General features: G+C 35.0%; 1 protein-coding gene across 6 annotated transcripts in view; it reads right to left on the bottom strand.

Annotated features, from left to right (window-relative positions):
* The window catches only part of GRIA2 (glutamate ionotropic receptor AMPA type subunit 2), a 189,834-nt gene that overhangs the window by 5,869 nt on the left and 157,087 nt on the right, over positions 1-26,878 (bottom strand). For all 6 annotated transcript variants that reach the window (XR_006353611.1, XM_043971832.1, XM_043971829.1 and 3 more), the window contains exon 12: positions 25,039-25,237. Coding sequence is in view for 5 of the 6 variants with exons in the window: in XM_043971832.1 (XP_043827767.1) it covers positions 25,039-25,237 (199 nt within the window). In the remaining variant the exon portion in view is untranslated. The remainder of the gene's footprint in view (positions 1-25,038; positions 25,238-26,878) is intronic.

Below are 26,878 nucleotides of genomic sequence, written 5' to 3'. Positions count from 1 at the left end.
GAATTGTTGCTATCAAACCAGGTCATATTATGAGGTGCTTAATACTTGCTTATTGATTGAATTATTAAAAGAGCTAGTCAGACCCATACTTTGACAAAAATTCCTTCTAAGATACACCTGATAAGTGATGATTTAACTTTTTCTTGAAGACCACAGCTGAGAGGAGTGCAGTGGATATAGTTTTGGAAAAGGAATAGGGAAGATGTGAAATCAAAACTGGCCTCAGACAGTGTGACCCTGGGAAAGTCACTTAACGGCTATTTGTCTCACCTGTAAAATAGGAGAGCGATAGTTCTTACCTCTCAGGGTTGTTGTGAATATAAAATGAGGTCATATTGTAAAATATTTTACAAATCTTAAAGCACTTTTAAAATGTTATTCTTCTTCAACATCATCATCATCATCTCCTGAAGCAGGCCATTGCAATGTGGATGGCCACAATTGTTATGACTTTTTTTCTTAATTATATCAAGCCTATATTTGCCTTTTTGCAGCATCCACCCACTATTTCTAGTTCTGCCTCTTGAATCAAACAGAACACTTTTTTAAAAATTTTGTGGGGCAATGATAGTTAAGTGACTTGCCCAGGGTCACACAGCTAGTAAGTGTCAAGTGTTTGAGGCCGGATTTGAACTCAGGTACTCCTGAATCCAGGGTCAGTGTTTTATCCACTGTACCACCTAGCTGCCCCCAGAATACTTCTAATTATATAATTTAGCAATTACATAAGGACATTCTAGAAAATTACTTCACTTAGGATTAAAGATATCTGCCTCTATTTCACATAAACCTAGTTTTTAGAATAAATATCACTATTTATAATAAATCTATTGGGCAAATCCTATTTTCTGGTTGTTTTCTGTTATAACATCTAGGATTATATTTTCAGAGACTAAATTGAAAATTATTAAATAGAATGACGTGATTAAGAAGAAAATGAATCACAGTATGATGTGGGATTGAGAATGCTTTATATAAGACTTTCAGAACTTTATATGGTTTTCTAGGCCTTTCTTTGTCAATACTATTACTAATAAAATAGCAATTATTCATATGCATATAAGCACTTGCCTTTCTATAATTCCTTCCTATAAGTAGCACAAATTTTACTATCCCAGTTTACAAGTTGAAACTGACTCAAAGAGATTGTTGACATGACTTAAGTAACTTGTTCACAGTCACCTAGACCCTAAGAAGTAGTGCCTAGATACCTAACTTTAACCCTGGTGCTCTTTGAAAAATTATCTTTGCCCTTTTGCATAATTTCAATTAGACATTCTAGACAATGAATCTCGTTAGGACAAAGACTATCAGGGCTCATATGGGGTTTAACTTAGGCTAAGGTCTTCTAAATTATAAATGTAATGATAGACTCAAATAATACCCCTGCTAGTTACTATTCTTGGCAGTCAGAGAGCATAGTGTTACAGTGGTCTCAACTGTCATACAACCCTACTGAAGAACTAAAAATCAGTACAAACACCCCTAAAACAACACCTAAAATATACTCTTTATGGTTTTTGTTTTCTCAATTGATAGCAATGTAAATATTGATTGCTAAAGATTTGCAGTACAATTAATTATTGGCTGCATACAATTGGAATTTGAATCTAGAAAAGACCATGGAAGCTACCTAATATGAACTTTTTATTTTATAGGTGAAGAAAAAGCAAAGACCTGGAGAGGTTGTTACTTTTCAAATGTTATGCAGCCAATAATTGGTATCTGAATCTCCATCCTCTGCCTCTAAATTTTACCCACTGCAAAACCCTCTGTATTTCTTTGGCATTAAACTTTCCCAGCTTGGGTATTATCTTCTATGTGTCAATCCATTCATCTTTACGAGTGTCATGAGTAGGCAACAAACAACATGAGGGTTATAAAATGGGTATCCTTGAAGACAAGGCAGAGAAACTTATATTTTAAGTAATAGGAAACAAGGAACTCACTGATGGATTTTAGCAGGTTAGGTGAAGTATTTTATTAGACTGGTAGCAGTGTTTAATATGTATTAAAGGAAGAGGATACTGGTCAGAGAGACCAGCTAGAATGATACTATAGCAATTAATGCATACAGTGCTAGAAACAATGAGAATAGAGAGAAAGGGAGAACTAAAGGGGGGAAAAAGCAAATGAGTTGAATACTTGGATGTGAAAAATGAGGGAGCGAGATGAATCAAAGATGGCTCCAAGTGTTTTAACTTGAGGGTCTAGAAAGATATTATTGTTGCTGCCAGAAGTAGGTATCAAGGGAGAAAGTTTTGTTTTTAGTTTAGGTAGGGGAAGGTAATGAATTTTCAACATAATTTTAGCCTAAAGAATGTTAAATAACAGTAATTTATAAAATGAAAATATCTATTAGTTAACTGGAAATATAGATTTGGAAGTTATTAGCAGCACAAAGGTGCTGGTTAACATCATGAAAATGGGTGAGTTCTTGAAGAGAAACTATAGAAAGGCAAAGAGAGAATAGAACTGAGGCTACAGTTAAAGGACAGAAGAGAGACCCAGTATTAAACATATAAGAAACAAATCCATACAATAAAAAGTCAGAATTGTTCTGGAAGCCAAAAGAAGACAGTTTCAAGACACAGGTTTTTCAGATGTCAAATCATTCAAAGTGGTCAGAGAAGGAAGATAGGGGAAAGCTTATTAGAGTAAATGAAAATGAAGTTACTAATGATCTCAAAGAAAACAGTTTCTATAGGGTAGTAGTATATAATCTAGATGTTAATAGTTAAGGAGGTTGTTGGTAAATAAGTATTAATAGCATACAGGGTCTATAGTGAAAGGAAGGGGGAAAATGACAGTTACAGAATATTGCAGGGGCAAGTGAGTCTTTGTTCAAGGTAGAGGAGATTAGAGCATATATGAAGACAGAGGAGGCATCCAGAGAGAAAGGAAGACTGAACATTTGGGCAATATAAAGGATAAGTGTGAGACCCAAGGCCCATAGGAATCTGCAAGGGTAGCTTTCAAGAAGTTAACTTTAGGGAGGAATAACATTTATTTTTCTGAGTTTGGAGGGATGAATAAGAGAAGGGGATTAGAGACAGGTGTCCTGAGGTAAGGGAGGAAGAACATATTTGTGCCAAATTCATTCCCATGCCTAAGTCACTTAAAACATTTAGAAGGCGCTTTGGAGAAAGGTGCAGTGGAAAGAGTTACATTTGTTTACCTACGTCTGTGACTTTGGGCAAGTCACTTATTCCTAGAATTCCAGAGAGAACTTATTTTAATGGGAGACCAATATTGAAATCCACTTAAATAGAGTACGATATATTTAGAATGTGTTTCCCCTAAATATTACAAGTGTGATATCCAGAGAAATTGTGTAGGGGTGAGAATAAGTTAGCCAAGAAAGCATACTTCGGAATTATTCCAAAGGTATTTAGCTGCTAAGGCATCGAAAGGATAATTGTACAGGAAATTCCTAAAGAACAGATATCAATTATTATTGCTAAGTGCCTTGCCTAGGGTCAAATTTTAGTTGGAGAGCTGGTATTACACCCTAGGTCTCAAAACCTCCAGAATTATATATCCCAACCAACCTTAAAAAGTGCTCTAAATCACTATTGGTTAGAGAGATGCAAATTAAAACAACTCTGAGATACCACCTGACACCTATCAGATTGGCTAATATGACAAAAAAGGAAAACAATAAATGTTGGAGAAGCTGTGGGAAAATTGCAACACCAATGCATTGTTGGTGGAGCTATGAACGGATCCAACCATTCTGGAGAGCAATTTGGAATTATGCCCAAAGGGCTATAAAGCTGTGCATACCCTTTGACCCAGCAATAACACTATTGGGTCTTTTCACAAAGAGATCATGGAAAAGGTTAAAGGACCCACATGTACAGAAATATTTATAGTTGCTCTTTTTGTGGTGGCAAGGAATTGGAAATTGAGGGGTTGTCCATAAATTGGGGAATGGCTAAACAAGTTGTGGTATGTGAATGTAATGGAATTCTATTGTGCTATAAGAAAGGATGAGCAGGGGGCAGCTAGGTGGCACAGTGGTTAAAGCACAGGCCCTGGATTCAGGAGTACCTGAGTTCAAATATGACCTCAGACACTTGACATTTACTAGCTGTGTGACCATGGATAAGTCAGTTACCCCTCATTGCCCCACAAAAAAGAAGAAGAAGAAGAAGAAGAAGAAGAAGAAGAAGAAGAAGAAGAAGAAGAAGAAGAAGAAGAAGAAGAAGAAGGAGAAGAAGAAGAAGAAGAAGAAGAAGAAGAAGAAGAAGAAGAAGAAGAAGAAGAAAGAAAGAAAGAAAGGATGAACAGGCAGATTTCAGAGAAACTTGGAAGGACTTGCATGAACTGATGTTGAGTGAGATAAGCAGAACCAGAAGAACATTTTGCACAGTATCACCAACATTATGTATTGATCAACTGTGATAGACTTGATAATTCTCAGTAATACAATGGTACAAGATAGTTCCAAAGGACTCATGGAAAATACTCTCCAAATACAGAAAAAAAGAACTGTGGAATATGAATGCAGATTGAACCATACTATTTCTTTAAAAAACAAAACAAAACAAAAACAAACAAAAACAAACAAAAAACTAGAAGCTAAACCATTGAGAAAGGAGCAAGCCCATCATAGGAGGAGACTAGTACCAATAATGGAATAGAAAACTGACCAGGCCCAAAACACATTTGCCATTTGCAATACAAGGCTACTCCTTGGTCTACCCCACCATCCAAATAACCCAAGATTGCTGGCCATCTGAATTTTCTAAGGACTATATCTTTTAGATTTTAGTAGAGAACTACTTACAATTACCTACAATCTTTGATGTTTCCCAATTCCACTAGGCTGCCTTATATTTGCAGCTCAGGTCTGAGGCTATATTATTCTCATTGCCTTGATGAAGAAGGGAAGAATTTTGTTGTAATCAAATCCTTTCTATGTCTCACTGACCATAATCCTCCCAAAGCACAGCTCTTCAAAATTAATACAATATAATACAGTTTATTACACAGGAAATCCTATTCTGGTTTTCTTTCTTGATATTGCAGTAGTATAAAAGTTTTTATTCTGATCAGCTATAATCTATACAAATATAACTATAAAAAGTCAAATAAATCAATTAGAAAAGTAGAATTAAAACAATGAAATAACAATCCAATGACCTCCAATGATGCTCTATTAAGTCCAAATTACTTAGCATGTTTTCAAAGACCTTCCAAAATTTAGCTCCAATCTACTTTTCATCATGTCCTATTACTCCTCTTCACAGAGCAGAGCTCCAAACAAATTTGACAATTAACATTCCCTGAAAATGCCTCATGTTTCCTTCCTCAGCCACTAGCTTATATTCTCCCCATATGCCTGGGGTGATCCTGCTCCACTGATAAAAATTCTGTTTTCCTTCATCATTCAGTTCAAATACCATTTTCCCCATGATACCTCCCATGATCTTTCCCAGTCAAATGCAAGATTTCTCCAACTCTGAATAGTAAGTGTTTTGGGATTTATTTCTTTGTATTTATTCATACTTATGAGCAGCTAGATGGCATAGTGGATAGTATTCCAGATCTGGATTCAAGAAGACCTGAGTTCAAATATGGCCTCAGATAATCACTAACTAACTGTGTGACCCATGGCAAGTCACTTAACTCTGTTTATATCAGTTTCTTCATGTGTACAATAAGCTGGAGAAGGAAATGACAAACCACACTATAGTATTTTCACCAAGAAAACCCCAAATTGGGTCAGAGTCAGACCTGACTAAAATGACTGACCAACAACATTATAGTTAACTGTATATAATTTATATTTTTTCTCTCTTTTAGAAAAGAATATTTTAGGGACCTTGTTTTATTCTTTATTTGTTTACTCCAAAAGGGGTTATCATGCTACCTCATGAACAGCAGATATTTAATAAATATTGGTTAAATTAATGAACAAATGGGTCAGTATTTTGGGTGAAGATCAGATAGATAGGGAAAAGATACTGAGAGGATTAATTTAACCCAAGTCCATTTATTCAATAGTAATTCCAACAAGTTAATAGAAGACAAAGAGATTTTGTTTCCTTTTAACTTTTTTTAAAAAATAATTATAATTGATAAGAACTTTCTTATCTTCATGGAGAAAAAATACAGCATGAAGAACACAGTGTAAGAAATGAATTAGGACTTCTTTAAACTGTAACTAAGCGGATGGTAGAAATTCTATTTTAGAAAAAGGAGGGGGCAGCTCAGTGACACAGTGGATAAAGCACCAGCCCTGGATTCAAAACAACCTGCATTCAAATCCAGCCTCAGACACTTGACACTCACTAGCTGCATGACCCTGGGTAAGTTACTTAACCCTCGTTCCCCCTGCAAAAAATAAACAAACAAACAAACAAATGAATAAAGAAATGGATAAAGAAATAAAAGAAAAAGGATGCTGCAATTGTAAAAACAATATCCCTGACAAAACCTTATTCAATCAAAATACATAGTTCTGAGTCCATCACTATATTGAAACCAATATTTCGGCTTAAAGAATAATTTTTCCATATTTTCATAATAAAATTAATTCATTATACATCAAATAAAGGTTACATTCATTGAATGTACTTAATCATTTTTTTAAACTTCTTTGAGTATGCCTTTTCTCTTATAACTATAAAGCTGGAGACATAGCAAACTAATTAATTTCCTTACAAATGAAAAGGCATCTTTTACTATATTCATTTATAATAGAATTTGGTGGGGAAGTACTAATTAAAAACCATTGAATCCCATGTATATACAATCTTGATTGGAGACCTCACTATTTTCCGTTTTAATTAATATTTGAGTGATATCAATAAAAAAGATAAGATATCTTGTTTCAGTTTATTTTGTTCCCTTGGTGGATATACTTACTATTCAACCCTTAGAAACTTTAGCAAACTCTATTGGAATGAAAAAGTTAAAGTTTACTCATATTCTGTTACATTCTATCTCGCTTGTCTCATAATATTTTCCCACTAATAACTAAAAACTAAAATAATGTATTTACTTAAAATGACTACTTATAAATGATGAGGAAAAGAGCATTTTAAAATTTTCAAGGGCATTCCCCCCCAAAAGTGTTAATTATTATAATTATGCTTTAGAAAAAATGAAAATGAAAACACCATGTATTCACAGATCATGCATTTGAAGAAGCTAAAATAACTTTGCAAATATTATCTTATTAAGCCTCAGAATGTTTTAGCAAAATAATTTTAGACAGATACATTTGTTTACTTTAAAGATGTATAAACCAAGGTCTAAAGTTATCAAGTGGCTTGTTAAAAGATATTTTACCACCTAGTAATTGAGCCTAAGGGTGATCATTGTTTTGTTTTGACAAAATCATCTTTCCATTTTTAAATCTCTATAACTCTGCTCTATGTAGAGATTTTGAATCAATATTGCACATTCTATTTACATTAGCATTTGTTGTATGTTATTTTCTTCTTGACTAGTTAAGTATTTAAGCTCTCCCAAAGTACTTTAATTTAATCTCTCTTTTCCCTTCCTAACATAATATTACAGAGGCATCATATCAGAAACTTAGCACACATGCACATAATTTGTTATACTGATTTGTCCAGAGATACAGAGACAAAGAGAAAAAGACTGAGAAAAAAAGAGACAGATAAATATAAATAATGACAATATGAACTAGCACTGTGGAATGGAAAATCGAAATCTTGACTTCTGGACAGCAGTCTTTTGGGGTCATTCCCTTTTAAGATAAAGTAATTTGATACATCATAGCACATTGTATAGCTCTCATATTTTTATGGGCAAGATCAAGACATTTGGTTAGATGGGACCATTCAATTTAACAAACATTTGTAAATCAATCCCTATAGGTAGTAATTTGTAGGGGCCATGTGGCATAATGGTTAGAAAATTGGTCTTGGTATCAGTAAGACCAAGTAGGTCATATTCTCTGGGCAAGTTATTTAACCTCTCAGTGATTCAGACAACTCTATAAAACTAGAAGTTAGAGATGAGCTACTAATTTGCCTCAGTGGAGTGAGCTTCCATAGAAGGAGGTCCTGACACAGCTTAAATCATAAGTCTAGACCAACAACACCAACACCCCCAAAATGAAAGGTACAATGATGGATTCTGGTGATGAAATATGCATAAACACAGTGTCTGGTCTCACAGCATTTATAATCACACAGGTGTATCTATAGATATACACTCATTGATATCCATATCTATATGTGTATATATATATGCATATAAACATTTACATACACATATGTACATACAAAAATACACACACACATAAATAATTATGAAACAACCAAATAATGGGAGTGGAGTGATTCATGTACCTAGATTACTATAATATATTTGCAAAAGAGTAGTCCAGGTCCAGGCAATTTTCTATGGGAAATCTGAGGGAAAATAAATTCTTATCATATGGGTGAGAGGAGATCAGGGGGAAAAATCAAATATATGATGATACTTGAGTTATTTCTCAAAGGAAAGGGATGACCTCTTAAGGTAAGATATAGGAGTGTAATCTGGTGCATTAGTGAAAATGTGAGAAAAGGCCAAAAGATGGGAAGAAGGCAAGCTAAGAGTCTGGCTGGTACACAGGTACAAAGAATGAAACAAGCCCAACTTCTGTGGAGTGTATATAAAGGGGAGTGGTTTAAAGGAAATCTGGAAAGGTAAGTGGTTATTAGATTGTAGAGGACCTAAAAGTCTTTATCCCATTACTTTGACAACACTTGGAAGTCAAAAGCAGATTAGCTATTAAAAAGGAAGGGTTGTTTACAGTATCAAATACTAAAGGGGAGGGAAGGCAAGGTAAGGACTGAAAGGTCAATAGATTTTTCCTTAAAATAGTAATGAGAAAAGGAATCCATATTACAAGGAATAGAGGGATAAGTGGGTGTGGGGAAGGGGCGGGTTCAATGAATGTAGTATTGTTAGGTGGATTTGGAAATGGTTGAACAATGACATCTTAAAAATTGATGATTAAAGAATCAGGGTCAACCAGGAGGTAGAGTTCTAGTGGAACAATACAGTAGTCAATTTATCTCCACATTTTATATTCTTGATATAGAAAGCACATTCTTTTTTGGGTTTTTTTGCATGGCAATGACTTGCCCAGGGTCACACACCTAGTAAATGTCAAGTGTCTGAGGTCAGATCTGAACTCAGGTCCTCCTGAATCCAGGGACAGTGTTTTATCCACTGCACCAAGAAAATACATTCTTAAAATCTTCCTATAACACAAAGCTTCAAGTTTTAATTTGGATACAAGGTTCAAGATTCAAATTTATTTTGGTAAGTTGGAGCAAATGCAATGATCAATGTTAATGGTGACAAATATGAAGTCCTTCATTTAATTAAATGTAATTAATCAAAATAATTGAATTCATGAGTGTAGGATGACTACATAGCAATTTATATGAAAATAAAACTTGAATATTTCCTCGGGTCTAAAATCAATATGAGTATATTATATAAAATACTTGTCAAAAAATCAATGAAACATGTTTCATTAATAACATAATGTTTAAAACCTCCAACCATATCCATGGCATCCAGTTCTGGGAGCTACACTATCATTGGAAGAGTTTGTCTTTCCAGAATGCAGAATTGGGACCATAGCAGAAGTTACAGGTATGTAAAATTCAACTCAATACATAAACAAATTCACTATTCATAAGGGTTTATCAAGAAATTAACAACATGAAAAGTAGTAAGCTGTTCATCACAAAAAACAATATTCATGCAGGGATAGAATGAATGATCTGTCAAGGATTGGATAGGAACAATATTTGCATGGGGAAGAAGGACAGAAAAACATGACCTCTAAATTCCTCTTTTAATTCAAAGTTTCCGTGATTTTTAAGTCAATGGACAATGCCCCTTTAGACAATGTAGGCAGAATGTTCAAACTCAGTTTTCTTAAAAAATAAATATGACTATGGGTTTACAGGTGAATTCTACCAAACATTTAAAAAACAATTAATTCCAATATTATACAAATTATTTGAGAAAATAGGTGAAGAAGGAGTTCTATCAAATTCGTTTTACGACACAAATATGGTGGTAATACCAAAACCAGGCAGAGCAAAAACAGAGAAAGAAAATTATAGACCCATTTCCCTAATGAATATTGATGCTAAAATCTTAAATAAGATATTAGTCAGGAGATTACAGCCAGTGATCACCAGGATAATACACTATGACCAGGTGGGAATTATACCAGGAATGCAGGGCTGGTTCAACATTAGGAAAAAACTATCAACATAGTCAACCACATCAATAAGAAAACTAACCAAAATCATATGATTATCTCAATAGATGCAGAGAAAGCTTTTGAAAAAATACAGCACCCATTCCTAATAAAAACACTAGAGAGTTTAGGAATAGGTGGAGCTTTCTTTAAAATAGTAAGCAGTATCTACCTAAAACCATCTGCAAGTATTATATATAATGGAGATAAGTTAGAGGACTTCCCAATAAGATCATGGGTGAAAGGGGGATGTCCATTATTACCTCTATTATTCAATATTGTACTAGAAATGTTAACGTTAGCAATCAGAGAAGAAAAAGGAATTAAAGGGATTAGAATAGGCAAGGAGAAAACAAAACTATCACTATTTGCAGATGATATGATGGTATACGTAGAGAATCAAGTCAAAAATTACTTGAAACAATTAACAACTTTACCAAAGTAGCAGAATATAAAACAAATCCACATACATCATCAGCATTTCCATACCTGACCAACAAAGTCCAGCAGCAAGAGATAGAAAGAGAAATTCCATTTAAAGTAATGGTAGATAATATATAATACCTGGGAATCTACTTGCCAAGACAAATCCAGGAACTATATGAACATAATTACCAAACACTTTTCACACAAATCAAATCAGATCTAAATAAATGGAATGATATAAATTGCTCATGGATAGGCAGAGCTAATACAGTGAAAATGACAATTCTACCTAAATTAATTCAGCACTATACCAATCAGACTACCTTAAAATTATTTTATAGACCTAGAAAAAATAATAACAAATTTCATCTGGAAAAACAAAAAGTCAAGAATATCAAGGGAAATAATGAAAAAAAAATGCGCAGGAAGGTGGGTTAGTTGTATCAAACCTGGAGCTTTACTATAAAGCGGCAGTAATCAAAACTACCTGCTACTGGCTAAGAAATAAAATGGAAGATCAATGGAATAGGCTGGCACAGGAGACACAGTAGCAAATGACATTAGTAATGTAGTGTTTGATAAACCCAAAGACTCCAGCTTCTGGAATAGGAATTCAGTATTTGACAAAAACTGCTGGGAAAACTGGAAGATAGTATGGCAGAAATTAGGCATAGACCAACATCTTACACCTTATACTAAAATAAGGTCAAAATGAGTACATGATTAGGCAAAAGAGGTGATATCATAGGTAAATTAGGAGAGGAAGGAATAGTTTTCCTTTCAGATCTTTGGAAAGGGGAACAGTTTATGATGAAACAAGAGCTACAGAATATTATGAAATGCAAAATGGATGATTTTGATTACATTAAATTAAAAAGGTTTTGTACAAACAGAAGCAATGCATCCAAAATTAGAAGGGAGGCAGAAAGCTGGGAAACAATTTTTATGGCCAGTACTTCTGATAAAGGTCTCATTTCTAAAATATATAGGGAACTAAATCAAATTTATATGAATCCAAGTCATTTCCCAATTGAGAAATGGTCAAAGGATATGAACAGGGAGTTTTCTGATGAAGAAATCAAAGCTATCTATTCCCATATGAAAAAATGCTCTAAATCACTATTGGTTAGAGAGATGCAAATTAAAACAACTCTGAGGTACCACCTGACAACTATCAGATTGGCTAATATGACAAAAAAGGAAAATAATAAATGTTGGAGAAGCTGTGGGAAAATTGGAACACTAATGCATTGTTGGTGGAGCTGTGAACTGACCCAACCATTCTGGAGAGCAATCTGGGATTATGCCCAAAGGGCTATAAAGTTGTGCATACCCTTTGACACAGCAATACCACTTTGGGGTATTTTTCCCAAAGAGATCATAAAAGGGAAAAGGACCACATATACAAAAATATTTATAGCTGCTCTTTTTGTGGTGGCAAGGAATTTGAAATTGAGGGGTTGCCCACTAATTGAGGAATGGCTGAACAAGTTGTGGCATATGAATGTAATGGAATTCTATTGTTCTGTAAGAAATAATGAGCAGGAGGAGTTCAGAGAAACTTGGAAGGTCTTGCATGAACTGATGATGAGTGAGATGAGCAGAACCAGAAGAACATTGTACACAGTATCATCAACATTGTATGTTGATCTACTGTGATGGACTGGATTCTTCTCACCAATGCAAATGGTACAGAAGAGTTCCAGGGGACTCATGATAGAAGGGGATCTCCAAATCCAGAAAAAAAAAAGTGGAGTATAGATGCTGATTGAACCATACTATTTCTTTTGTTTTTGGTGCTGTTGATTTTCTAATTTGAGGTTTTTCCTCATTGCTCTGATTCTTCTCTTATAACATGACTAATGCAGAAATATGTTTAATGTTATTTTATATATATATATACACATACATATATGCATACATATATGTATGTGTGTGTATGTGTGTGTGTGTATAACCTATATCAGATTACCTGCTATCTAGGGGAGGGGAGGGGAGGGAGGGAGGGAGAAAAATCTGAAATTGGAAAGCTCATATAAACAAATGTTGAGAACTATCTGTACATGTAACTGGAAAAAATAAAATACTTTTATCAGAAATGAATGAATGAATGAATATAAAAACAAATAAACAAATAAATAAATAAATATGACTGCAAAAAGAAATGCCGTCCCAGCAAAACTGGTTGAGTTAGCAATCAATATGCCTTGACTGGTAATCTTGACTGGTAATCTGTTCAGTTGCAGCTGAATATATTTTAAAGGGAACAAGCCTGCTAATGACACAATGAGGACACTACAAGAGACCACCTGCATAACTTCCTGTTATAGACACAACTTGCCTTAGGTACTTGACATATCTAGTTTCTGGGCCCTGGAGTTATGTTTTAATATTCCATAGGAATAAAAAGTATGGGGAGGAATGCAAGACTGCATAGGGCTTAATCTGAACAAGTTTTAACATCAAGGGCAAGACAGTGAATGGAGTGTAAACTTGGGAGTTGAGAGGTGAGAAAAAAAAGAGGAGAATGAAAAGACTAAAGTAAAAATATCACCTGAAAAAAATCACATTTTACCTCCTCTATTTTTTCATATTTGATTTCTTTTTTGAGAGATAGCAATAACTGGAGAACTGGTCTAAAAGTCAACGTAATATCTGTTCAAAAACTTTTCCTCACCATTAAATCTCTGACCTCCAAAGATTCTCCTTGTTTCCTAATAGGACTAGTTCCTTAAAAATGATCTAAGGAACTGGTCAGAAAGATTTTACCACTGACACATGCAAAAGGTTGTTAGCTGGGGCAGCTAGATGGTGCAGTGGATAGAGCACTGGCCCTGGATTCAGGAGGACCTGAGTTCAAATCCGGCCTCAGACACTTAACACTTACTAGCTGTGTGACCCTGGGCAAGTCACTTGACCCCAATTGCCTCACCAAAAAAAAAAAAAAAAAAGGTTGTTAACTCATCTGGCCTCTATTTTTCATGCATTCAATGTATCATATAAAACCAAGAGAAGATGATTTGGGGAAACAGAATACAGTGAAAATGTAGATGACATTAGTAAAGTGTTTTCATTTTTCTATAAAATAATTTATTCAGAATATTCAGTCTTTAATATGCATTATACTGACTCCAGTTTAAAATACAGAGCATGTTTGCCCATTCTGATTCTCAGTGGTTTAGTTTTTAGCTAGAGCACTACCTGCCTACTTTTTTTTTTGTTTAGTTAATGTTTTCCAGTTCCTGCACAATGTTTTCTTTTTATTGCTACACATTTACACTCTAATTGGTAATTTTATAGGGTAACAGGAATGTAAGTCCCTTGAGGGCAACAATCAATCAATAAGTACAGATAATGCTCCTCTGATGTACCGCACACTGTGCCAGGTGCTGGGGATCAAAGCACAAAGAATGAAATAATCCCTGTTACTGAGTAGCTTACATTCTAAGGGAGGGGGGCAACAAGTACACATATAGATACATGCATTATATAAAGTAAATAAATGAAAATACATACTAAGTACTTAAATACAAGGTGCTCTGGGAGAGAGGGCTTGTATTTAATTACTTGTATTTAAGTACTCAGTATGCATTTTCATTTATTTACTTTATATGAAGCATGTATCCATGTGTGTACTAGCAATTAGGAGAAGGGAAATCAGAAAAGTCTTAATGCAGTTTGATCTACATTTTAAAGAAAGAGAGGAACTCCATCTCACTATGCTGCAGAAGGATTGCATATGATACAGTTGGGAAGTCCACTGCTAAGGTATGGGGTCTCAAGACAAAATACTATGTGAGGAACAGAGAGAGATTTACTGGCTCAAAGAGGGCAAGAAATGGGATAATTTAATTTACAATGGGGCTGGATAAATACTTTGGGACTGCATTGTGCAAGGCTTTAAAAGCTAATGAAAGAAATATGTATGTATGTATACACACATATACATGTATATGTGTCTGTGTATATGTATGTATACACAGATATACACATATGTATATGTATACACAGAGATACTTACATGTATATACATAGATACACACAAATATATATATATCCTAGAGACAGTAATGCCACTAGAGTTGATGGTCTGAGAGAGTCAGATGGTCAGATCTGCACTTGAACAAAAATACTCATTGAGTAAAATAGTCAGGAGTGGACATAGACTTGAGGCATAGAGACTAATTAGAAGGTTGTTGCAATTACCTAGGAGAAAGGTGATGAGAATCTGGATTAAATTAGTAGCTTTGTGAGTGAAGAGAAGGGATCCAATTCCAAAAATCAAGACAGAAACTTCAATATTTGATAACTGAATGTACATATAAAGTGAGAGAAACAAACAAGTCCAGAATAATGCTAAATTTATGAACCTGAGAACCTGGGAAAGATAGTGGGGTCTTTTGTTAAAGAGAAATAGCGAAATCTGGGGAAAGGGAGGGGTTTGGCGAAAAGATACTGAGTTCAGTTTTGAACATTTTGAAGTTGAGATGTCCCCAGGATGTTCAGGTTTTCTTAATCTCTATAGCTTCCTCATATCTAGCAAAGTGCCTATGTTCAACAGGTGTTCAATATGTGCTTGTTAGATAAGCAAAGGAGTGAATAAATGAACTCCCTATAAGGTGTAAATTGAGGTTTAGGCAAAAAGAAATCATTGAAGTAAATCCTACTAATAAGGGAGAGGTTCTATTGTTTCTTTTCAGTTTTAATGCATTTTCAAATAGTATTCTTCTCAAGATTATTTCTTTCTTCACCATGACAGTGATACCCATTTGTACTTGTCCAAAATGCTTTGGGTTGGAGACTGCTGAAAAATAAATGCCCATTGTTCACCTCCAGGTGGAAATTGGCAATCAGTTTCACTGGCCAGCTTTCTTTTGGCAGTAAATAAAGTGACATTCAAGCAAAATTATCCTCCAGAAGAGTATTCTTCAACCTGCTTAGCAATAACTTTTTATTCAACCTGACACTGTTCAGCTGAAACTGATACAAATGCTTTTAGTCATTATTCATAATTAGTAGTGAGTCAGCACCTAACCTTTCAAAATGACTATACCAGCATTTGGAGAAAATCTGAAATTTCTCTTTCACTTTTCTTCAGAGCTCTGGAATTGAGGCTATTACCATGGCAACAGGTCTGACAAAAATGGGTAGAGACAGGAATCACTTAAAGCAGATGATTTCTTTTTTTTAAACTGAGTACTAAGCCACCTAAAGATCCTGCATGTTTCCAATCTAAGACATCCTCTTCAAGGCATGACAATCAAAAAAAGAGGCTTTTGAGACTACAGAAAATTCTTAATTTTTTTTTGCTTGTTATTTTCTCTGTCTCCTGGGATAACCATTCTCAGGAGGTAATAATGCCTTTCAAAAAGACCCATTTTTCTTCAGCTTTATGACAAGAGCCTAAGGCTACTGCAACTTCGGTAGAGTCAAATTCCAAGCAGAATTATTGTAGGTTCAGAGGATTATAGATTTAGAGCTTGAAGGGATTATAAAGACCATCTACTCCAACCTCCTCGCTTTATAGATGAGGAAACTGTGGCTCATAAAAGTTGTGATTTGCCTGTGATCATAGAACTGTTAAGTGTCAAGCATGAGAACTAAATCCAGGTCTTCTTGACTCCAAGGCTGGCACTAGGCTTTCCTGCCTAGTTAAAGTCACCAAGTAAAAATGTGGGTACGCTGCTGATCATTCATGAAGAATGATCAATGCCTCTCTGAAAACACCTTTCCACTGCCATCTATTAACCTCCCTAGCCTATTGGTTAAGGGGAGGACCTATGCTTTCACAATTTGCCTTTGGAAAGAAGACATGGTGGCTGTGCTAACTGGAATCATAAAATTTGAATTGTGGTGCTGGAGAAAACTTTTGAGAATGCCTTGGACAGGTAGGAGAGCAATCAGTCAACACTTAAAAACTTTAATTTGAGCTATTCCCTGGAAGGTCAAATACTGAAGTTGAAGTTTAAATACTCTGGCCACATAATGAGAAGATGGGGCTCATTGGAAACAACCCCAATGTTGGGAAAGGTTGAAAGCAAAAGGAAAAGAGAACAGTGGAGAATGAGACAGACAGATAGTATCATGGGAACAATGAACATGAACTTGGACAGACTTGAAGAGATAGTGGAGGATAGAAAGGCTTGCCATGCTTCGATCCATGAGGTCAAGAAGAGTCTGACCTGAGTGAATTGTTGAATAACAACAAAACTAGAAACTTTTGCTTCTGAGGCAAGTCTCAATGCACTTGAGCCAATGGAATGAAGAGCACCCTCATTTAGGTGGGTTGGAGGAAGAGAAGAAGAGCAACTTCTGGCAAAGTTGCCTGATATACATACTAGAGGAACTCATATCAGCCAACAATCTAGTTACTTATTATTTTAAGTCTTTGTTCTTGCTCACTAAGTTCTGAGTTCCCTTGCTTCTATACTAAAGAGCTACAAATGCCATCCTTTTTATGCCCCAGACAAAGTTCTGGTTTCCCAATGCTGCTGTCCTAGTTTTAACTGGGAAAAACAAGATATTTTCCCTGAATTTTGCTAGTTGCTGGAGGGCAGAATATTCATAGTTACACTGGGGAGCTGTCAGTTACACCCAATCACATTTCCTTCTGCAGCAGCTTTAGCTCACAATGCACAGGATACAGCATGGCCTTTTACTCATTCATTTCCTCTTCTATTCATCAGTATGTAGACAAGAGGTTCAGGCATCATGCAGATGGTTATGGATGAACAAGCTCATGTGCATGCAGTGAAAAACAGGAATGAATGAAATGTTTCTTCATTGATTTTTAAAATTTTTGCAATCATGTTGTAAGAAGACAAAAATAGTGAAAATGAGCATCTGGAATCTCCAAAACTTTGCCTTCCCTTACTATAGAATTTGTCAGAGTTCTGCTGAAATCACAAAAGAAGGATATTTGGAATACCCTAAAAAGCTGGGGCCAAATACCCTTTTTATCTGTTACATGACATCTCTCTCTTCTTCTTTATAATTGTTCCATTTTATAAATCAGGAAGTAGAATTAAGATGTCAGAGGAAAAAAAAAAGTTTTACCTTATTCTGGGATACCATGAATAAGCCTGGCAGACCCAGGTTGCATAAAATGTTGTTTTGTCAAGGCCTTCACAAATTCAGTCACACATTTAAAAATAATTTCAGATGAAGCAGTTGCCCTAAATTCAGAGTTTAGGACAAAGGAGGAAAAAAATAAGAGAAAACTTGAGGATTCTATGACTAAAATATAAGTGTAAACACTCTAAACCATTTGGGATACATGCTTCATGGTTGAAAATAATGGAGAATATTTTCAAAGGAATAGAAATAATAAGCAACTGAACCAATGTAGGTTTAATGGTTTGGAGATAGAAATTCCATAAAACAAACCATCAAGGACGTATAGGAATGTTGTAGTAGAAAAATATTGGATTAGGCATCTGAGAATCTGAAAGTGAATTCTGGCTTTGTTACTCCTTTCAGACTTAAATAAATAATTCTACCTCTTTGAGCCTCAGTTTCCCTAAGAGAGAATTTCTTCATAATAAAGAGGTTGGCCAACATGCTTTCCAAAGTCTTTTTCAAGTGTTAAAGCCAAATAATTGTACTAACAGTTATTATTATGGTTATGAACATCATCACCACCACCACCACAATCATTATTATAATCAAGTTTGGTGGTACAATAGATAGGGCATAGGACCTAGAGTCAGGAAGACTTGAGTTGAAAACTGCCTCAGACATTTACTAACTGTGTGACTATAGGCAAGTCATTTAACCTCTCACCAATTCAGTTTCCACATGAGTAAAATGAGGATAAAAATAATACCTACCTCCAGGATTGTTGTGAAAATAGAATGAGATATGGGTAAAGCACTTTTCAAGCTTTAAAATGACATATAAGTGGGGCAGCTAGGTGGCACAGTGGATAGAGCACTGGCCCCGGATTCAGGAGGACCTGAGTTCAAATCTGGCCTCAGACACAACACTTACTAGCTGTGTGACCCTGGGCAAGTCACTTAACCCCAATTGACTCACAATAAAAATAAATAAAATTACATATAAGTGTTAGTAGTAGTAAAAAATATTAATAATAGTAACAATCGCTTTGTTTTTTTATACTAGTTTGTTGTTTGAAAGTACATTATTATTTGGGAACTTCACCACAACTCCCTGGTTCAGGGAGGGCAAATTTTATGATTCCTATTTTATAGATGAGGAAACCAAGGTTGAGAATTTTGAAGTAGCTTACATATGATTATAAAATAAGTGGGAATGGAAGAACTCTAGCACAAGTTTCTAGAAATGGAGTCATTTCTAGAGCTCTTTTTGCTACATCATGCATTGCAATGAAAGAAGCAACTGTTATTGAAGGTTCTCTAAAGTTCTAAGAGGTCTGTGAATCTATGCATTTTTATAATGTATATAGGTCCCCTGGAAACATCATCCAGGAAAACATCCTAGATGTTTCAATTTTTGTCCCATTTTATTAAGAAAAGAAATTGCTAAGATGTGCAACACCCAAAATAGCAGCTTATAATTGAAAGCCTAATTCTCTCTTAATTATAGGTATGCTACAGTGCCTCTATAATTAGTGGAGATCAGCAGATCTGAAGTGAGTCAGACTCCATCATTTTCTGACTCCCCAAAGAAATGTTGGGACTTTAGGAACAGAGAACCCTTGGAGATGAAGATGCAGAGTCTGCCCTCTCAGTATAGTTTATGGGTGATAGGCTCACCCTTCACTCACATTATTACACCTCTGGCTAGATTAAGGAAATGTGTGCTCATTTTCTGAGAAACCCTTAAATAAAGACAACTCTATTGATCTGATAGTTTATTTCCACAAGTAGATTTGGAGCCTGGTACCCACTCATTACTTCCCTCCATCAGTAATAGCAGGCAGCGTTCATTTCTAAATTCTCTGCCTAGGAATCTGAAAGCACAGATTTCCACTCAGTAATTTAACATGGCATTTGCAGGGGGAAGGGACATATAATATGAGGTCAAGTATTTTTCTTATATTTTATGGAAATCATTTTTCTCTTCTAATGAAAGGTACCAATTTACAAGACAGCTTAATTAAAAATTAGAAGAGAGGAACTGGTTCTATTTTCAGCCATGTTAGCTGAGCTCTGCCTCACCTTAAATCTATCATTTACCTTTCCTGAACATTGCTGTCAATATCTGCCCCTGTAAATTGGATAATAATAAATATAACTGCTCTATTTAAGGCTTACGAAGCACCTTGTCTTTAATTTGTGCCTCATAGCAACCTTTTGAGATAAGTGTTATTATTATCCTTATTTTATAAATGAGGAAACTGAGGCCCAGAGAGGTCATATGATTTATTCAGACACAGATTAGTAGTGCATGTGATGGAAATTTTTTCCCCTGTCAGCCATGCCATGCTGCCTTATATTTTAAATTGGTTCAACAAATTAACTTCTCATCTTGGTTTGACCTTAACATATACAGTTTTTGCTATGAGTGAAAGTGGGAAGGTAACATGGAAAGGATTTTGCAAATAGGAAATAATTTGCTTCCTAGGATTTTGAGTGTATTTCGAGCAAGGAAGTGAAATGGAGGCTTACTCACCTGATTGAAAATAATAAAAAGAAAAAGCCAAACAGTGTGTGTGTGTGTGTGTGTGTGTGTGTGTGTGTGTGTGTGTGTGTGCTTAAAGAACAGATGGGAATTTTTTCTTTCTATAATTATCAGCCGTGGGTCTGTTAGCAAGCTGGCAGAAAGACAGAGAACATAGAGTTTGCTCCTTCAGCTCTATCTTCAACCCACTCAGACCATTTATTCACTGGTATCAGGCTAGGTTCCCAGATGAGCCATCTGCCCATAGCTACAAAGCAACCACTGGTGTAACCACTTAGCAGTCCTTTTAGGGTCCAATGATCCATAGAAAATGGGGGTGAGAGGAGGTACAGGCATCTTTGTCTAACACCTGGGAGTTTTGATTTCAACTACTATCCCTACCAAACTCGTACTTTTACTGTGGCCATGCAGGAACCATGGTTAATTAATATAAATTATTCCATAATATGAAAAGATATCTTAATTAAATGTCTTCACCCTTTTTGATAAATCTTATGCTGTATTTATTTCTTGGTTAAAATCAGTATTTTTTGTGAAAGGTGCTATTTCTTTTAATATCTGTAAGCTATTATATTTAATACATTTTATTTAGCATTTTATAGCATAATAATAATCTTTTAGCATTTTATGAGCTAAAGAGAAATAATCACTTCATGATATGGATCATGGAAGTAACAGAAAACTTGAATCAGGGTATCACCCAGAGGATAATAAATGGTGGCTATGAGTTAGTCAAAACACATTACACAGAAAGATGCACAAAGGACTTTCAATGTGAAGAATTTCATCAAAGGCGTATATGAGCAAACAAACAAACATGGATTGCAGGATGGGTAGATGCATGGATGGGTTGTGACCTCCTCCATCCCAGGAAAGAATAGTCACATCAATATCCTAAATAAACCACATTTGTGTAGATTATGAAAATTTGTAGATAGAAATGTGGTCATGGTGTTTCAGGCAACATTTTTAGGACTAAAAGAAAATGATTTTTCTAATGCTTTCAATCAGAGTAACCAAATTGTTGGACATTAATGGTGTTTGTGAAATTTGCTCAACAATGACCTCTGTCATTGCAACTCATTTTGTACAATTCCTAGTTTAGTATCATTCAAAAGTAGGTAATTTGTGTAATATTCATTTTATTGCTTAATAACTTTATAATAAACAAAGTAATTAATGACGTTCTAAATTATCAGAAAATAGTTCTGTCATTGCCCAAAGTTCACCTGTGGAGGTATGATCAGATAGAGAGGTGATCATGAAATGTTCCTAAGAGTACTTTTCAAAGCTTAAAACATAATATAAATTCTAGCTACAGATATTCAAACACATTTTAATTCTTCTTCTTCTTCTTCTTCTTCTATTATATTATTCAATATAATGTGGTGATTCAAACATTTAATGGGCTACCTGAAGAGATAATTAATTACTTCTCACTAGAGATTTTTGTTGACAGCTAGATGGCACAGTGGATAGAACACCAGGCCTGGAAACAGGAAGACCTGAGTTCAATTTGATCTTAGATACTTATTACCTGTGTGACGCTTAGGAAATCATTTGATCCTGTTTGCTTCAATTTCCTCATAGGTAAAATGAGTTGAAGAAGGAAATGGAAAACCAGCCCAGTATCTTTGTCAAGAAAACCCCAAATGGAGGGGGCAGCAAGTGGCACAGTGAATAAAACACTGGCCCTGGATTTAGGAGGATTTGAGTCCAAGTCCCGCCTCAGACACTGGACTCTTACTAGCTGTGTGACCCTCGCAAGTCACTTAACCCTCATAGCCCTTCAAAAAAAAAAAAAAGAAAAGAAAAAAAAGAAAACCCCAAATGCGGTAATAAAGAGTTGGACATGACTGAGATGACTCAACAACAACATAGAGGTCTACAAGTAAAGGCAATTTGAATTGTGGACATTACTTATCAATTGTATTTTAGTGATAATTTTTTTGTGTTTTTTTAAATATAGGTTGGAGTAGATCAGAGATTCTCAACCATTTTTGTGCCATTTGACTGTGAAATTGATGGACACATCAGAAAAGTGCTTTTAAATGTATAAAATAAAACGCATGAAATTACAAAGGAAACCAATTTTATCAAAATATGGTTTCAATTTTGCAGACAAACTGGGGTGGAATACAATTAACCTGCAGATAAGTAAATCTGAAGTTCTTTGAAGAAGAAGAGAGCAGTAGCAACAAGGGTAGTCAAGGGAGGCTTTGTAGAGGAGGTAGCACCTAAGCACAAGGATGCTGAGAGACAGAGATAAGGAAGGTGTGCTTTCTAGGGTTGGGTGGGAGATAGAGATGGACATCATAAAATCAAGGCAATAAGTTGGGAAATGGAATGAAGAATATGGAGAACAACTAGTAAGCAAATTTGTCTGGAATATAAATTGAAGAGAGCCAGGAAGAGTAAGTGGAATAAGATTAGGAGGGTAAGACTTGAAGGTACCCATATAGAAGTCCCACCCTCATCCAGGTCACAGAACCATTACAGGAACTATGAGAGCTTCTGCTTACTGAACTCTGAACTGGTGACTAAGGATTGAATAATATTCTGTTTTAGTAATTTATATGCTAAATACCTTCTCCCTGTGACAAAAGGGAGTTCAACTATCACAACCACATTATCTATTTCTGAAGTACATTTACACAGCTCACTTTCTCTAATACATTGCATCCACTAATGATCTCTCTTTGTCTTCCTTCCTACTCTGAGTTAACCACAAACAAAACCTAGTGTGAGCCAGAGCAAGGAAAGAGAGCAGAGGGATAGATTCAGCACTGTATTCTGCCTGTGATTCTCTGGAGAATGTTCATCAGCTCCCCTGGTACAGTAATATGATGCATTTTGTATTATACTGGTAATCAAACTCCCAGTCTATGAATATTATAGAATGCTGAACTATTTGCTACATATGTCCAAGGAATTAAGGATATGGGTCTCTGTACTCTTTCCTAAATAAAGCTACCCTGAAATCTTCCAGCTTGAGCCAATATGTTCTGCCAAGAGTATAAACAGTGCTAATCACGAGAAATGCTAGCATGCTTTTAAAACCCCGATCTCTTATGAAAATTATTGTTACTTCTACAAGTATAAAAAACTAATGAAATATTTTTTAAAAAAGATGTAAGTCGGGGCAGCTAGATGGCGCAGTGGTTAAAGCACTGGCCTTGGATTCAGGAGGACCTGAGTTCAAATCCAGCCTCAGACACTTGACACTTAACTAGCTGTGTGACCCTGGGCAAGTCACTTAACCTTCATTGCCCTGCCAAAAACAAACAAACAAACAAAAAACAAACAAAAAAAGATGTAATCACTATTCCATCACCCTCAAAAAGGTTGTTGTAGAGCTAATCACTGCTATAATCAGTATCATGAGAGGGATAGTGACTGAACTTTTTATTTTATTGGTATAGGGAAGTCCTATATAAGAACAATATATCTTTTAATAAGGTCAATAATGTCTCTGTAACTTATAGAGCACTGAGAAGCTAAGGGACTTGCTCCAGGCTACTTATAGGCAGCATATGTCAGAGCACAGTTCTTCTTGACATCAAAACCAGCTTTACCATGTCACACAGCCTCCCAGTACCACAAAATCAACAATACATGATGATCTAACTCATTTGGAGGACTTTTCAACAACCCCTACAGTAAAAAAAAAAACCCTTTTTCACTGATAATAAACTATATTATAATATCCAAAGTAGATTACCTCTGTTTGTATGTGTTCTTTAGATGCATGAAGAAAAAAAGATTGAGAAACTTAACCTTTCCATCTTACCCAAGTTAGGGTATTCTATCCTTCTCCGAAACTATTCTGAAAGTTCTCCAACTATAAATGTTTAGAGACAAGTTTAGTACAGGGCTGTAGGTAGTGGTTCAGCAGGCATGATTTTAATTAGACTCCATTCCATTTTCTGTAGGAATGGTCTAATTATTTCCTGAACTTAATAGAGGACTTATATGATCTAGGACTGGATATAACATAAATGAGACCTGGATTTCACTTATTCAGTCTTGGCTTAGAGTCAAGCTTTACAGAAACTTTAATCAGTTCTCCTCTATGACTTTAATAGAAAAAACTCACATGTGACAACAATAGTTGTAGCAAATGAAATTGGAAATGTCAGTTCCCTTGTGCATCCTCATATAGAGAAGAAATGTCAAAATAGCAATCAAAGAATGAACAATATTCTTACAATATCATGTATGTGGTTTATATGCTGTATTATAACTCTACTATCCATTTTGGAGCTAGTATTCTAAGACCATTAGAGTTTTCTTGTTTTGTTTTGGAGTGCTGGAATTGCAAACTCAATGTGATCACGGAATTAACATTTGATTCAGACACATTATCAGTCAACAATAATTAGAATAAGCTTTTCAACTTTAAATAGTACCTTCTAAGACCATTCCTTATGACTTGTAGTGCTAATCTGCAAATTGAGACATCTATTTCAGGAAGAAACAGCATTTTATAAAGAGATGATTCAGAAAATACCCCAATTTAAGCATTTCCTCTTTCAATTTTCTTCTAGACATAAGACAATAAAGTCAAAGCCTACATGAAAAAGCTAACTCAGGCAACTTCAAATATGATACAAGTCTACATATTTGTAGTATAGTTGTCATTGATTACCTTCTTAAAATAACCTTTTAACAGATGCCAAGAGGAACGAAAGAAACAAGAGACTAAGAAAATTAGGAATTTAAAACCAAAATAAGAAGCTATAAAATAATCTTACCCTAAAAAATTCTTTTGTAGAGCCAGAGTCTAATGTTCCATAAGCAATTTCTGTTTGCTTAGAAAGATCCTCAGCACTTTCAATGGGAGACACCATCCTCTCTACAGTCAGGAAGGCAGCTAAATTAGCCGTGTAGGATGAGATTATGATGAGGGTAAAGAACCACCAAACACCTCCAACAATGCGCCCAGACAGGGATCTAATAACAAGTATGAAATGGATATGTAAAAATGAAATGAATGTCTTAAGAAGACAAGTTATCAGTTTTATGCAAACACCAAATTATAATAACAGTGACTATGTCGGATCGTCCCTTTTTGTATCTCTGCTTGTTAATGAAACCAGAAATTATAAGGCTTTGTGAAGTAAATAGCTCAACAAGTTTTTCTGAGAACGGCAAATGTCCAGGCTTCAGACATCAGTTTACTTTGCAAGGTGATAGTGTCCAATTCTTCAGTGTTGTAAGGTCCTGAAAAGAAGTCTTTCAAATACTCTGTGAAATCAATGAACTAAATATTGATGTTTTCTCATCCAATGATCTGTACAATTCAAAGAAATATGTATCAGAGAATCAAAGACAGGAAAATTAAGATAAAAACTAAAACCCAAATTAGCAATACATACAAATGGATACAGAACCTTTTGGGGCTTCAACCTGCCTTTCTTTTGGAGACAGGTAAAGAATGGGATCAATCAGTGAAGCAGTCCTTCACCTAAATGAGAGGAGTACCATTTGACTAGAGTACCCTCCTTCAGTTGCCAGAAGAATGTTTCCAAGCTTCAAAGTACTTTGTGAATTGTAGCCACTGAACATAATATGAGATAGGAAATGAAGGTACTGTTATTACAAACAAAAACATTAGGAAAAAAATGTAATTCCTATGAAGTATCTGCTTTGATTCAGCAGACAAGTGGCTCTGAGACTTTTATTTTTTACTTCCCACTTAAGAAAAAAGAAAACTCAAGGAAAAACAGACTAACCATATGCAAGAGTTTGCCAGAAAAAAAAAATCACTTTAAAACATAATAAAAACCCAAACTACTGTGATGATAAATCTACTCTTCCTAATACAATAAGGCTTTTCAAAATTCCTAATGCATTTTGAAATCATCTCTATCAGAAGAACCCTTATACAAAGATTGCAATTTATTGCAAAAAGGAATGAAAAGATTAGTTAGGAATATGAATGTATTTGAGGTCTGTGTATCTCTTGATCAGATATAGCAATTCTTCTTACTATTTTTTGAAACTATGCTATTTCAAACAATTAAGCTACTCTTTGTTTGAATCTTTTTTTTTTCATTTTTTAGTTGAAGATGCCTAAAAATCCAAGAGAACAGGTGTAGATTCTTCAAAATATTCCTCTTGTTCCCCTTTGTAGCCAAACCTATGGAGGACACATTCCTACTGGATCAATTCCTTTGGTGAGTGCCTTTGCAAATAATCAGTGATATTATTAGCTAATGTACGAGAAAGGGATTTAGAAGCAGAAAAATAGGTAACAATACATAACACAAAGAACAAAAAAACCAAACAATAAAAAATTGAAAATTAGCCAGAAATCACCCTAATTATCTTTGTGACAATTTATAAAGAGGGAGAAAGTAAAATAAGTATGATAGAAAAACAAAAGGAAAATGTTGGATAGGGAAGTTCTAGGAGTTGTTCTATTTATATTCCAGAAAGGGTTTTTCTTTTAAATTTTGGGAAACCCCTAATTTGGAAAGAGTTACTTTTTTTTAAAGAGCCCCATTATTTGCTCCTTAACAACTGAAGATTTAATTGTATGGCAAGTACGTTGCAGTTAAAAAGGCAGATACAGTACCTGGTTATTAGCAT

This window comes from Dromiciops gliroides, chromosome 6, assembly GCF_019393635.1.
Source record: "Dromiciops gliroides isolate mDroGli1 chromosome 6, mDroGli1.pri, whole genome shotgun sequence".
In the NCBI taxonomy this organism is placed as follows: Eukaryota; Metazoa; Chordata; class Mammalia; order Microbiotheria; family Microbiotheriidae; genus Dromiciops; species Dromiciops gliroides.
The sequence above is the reverse complement of the archived record's forward strand: the minus strand, read 5'-3'. Positions and strand labels throughout refer to the sequence as shown.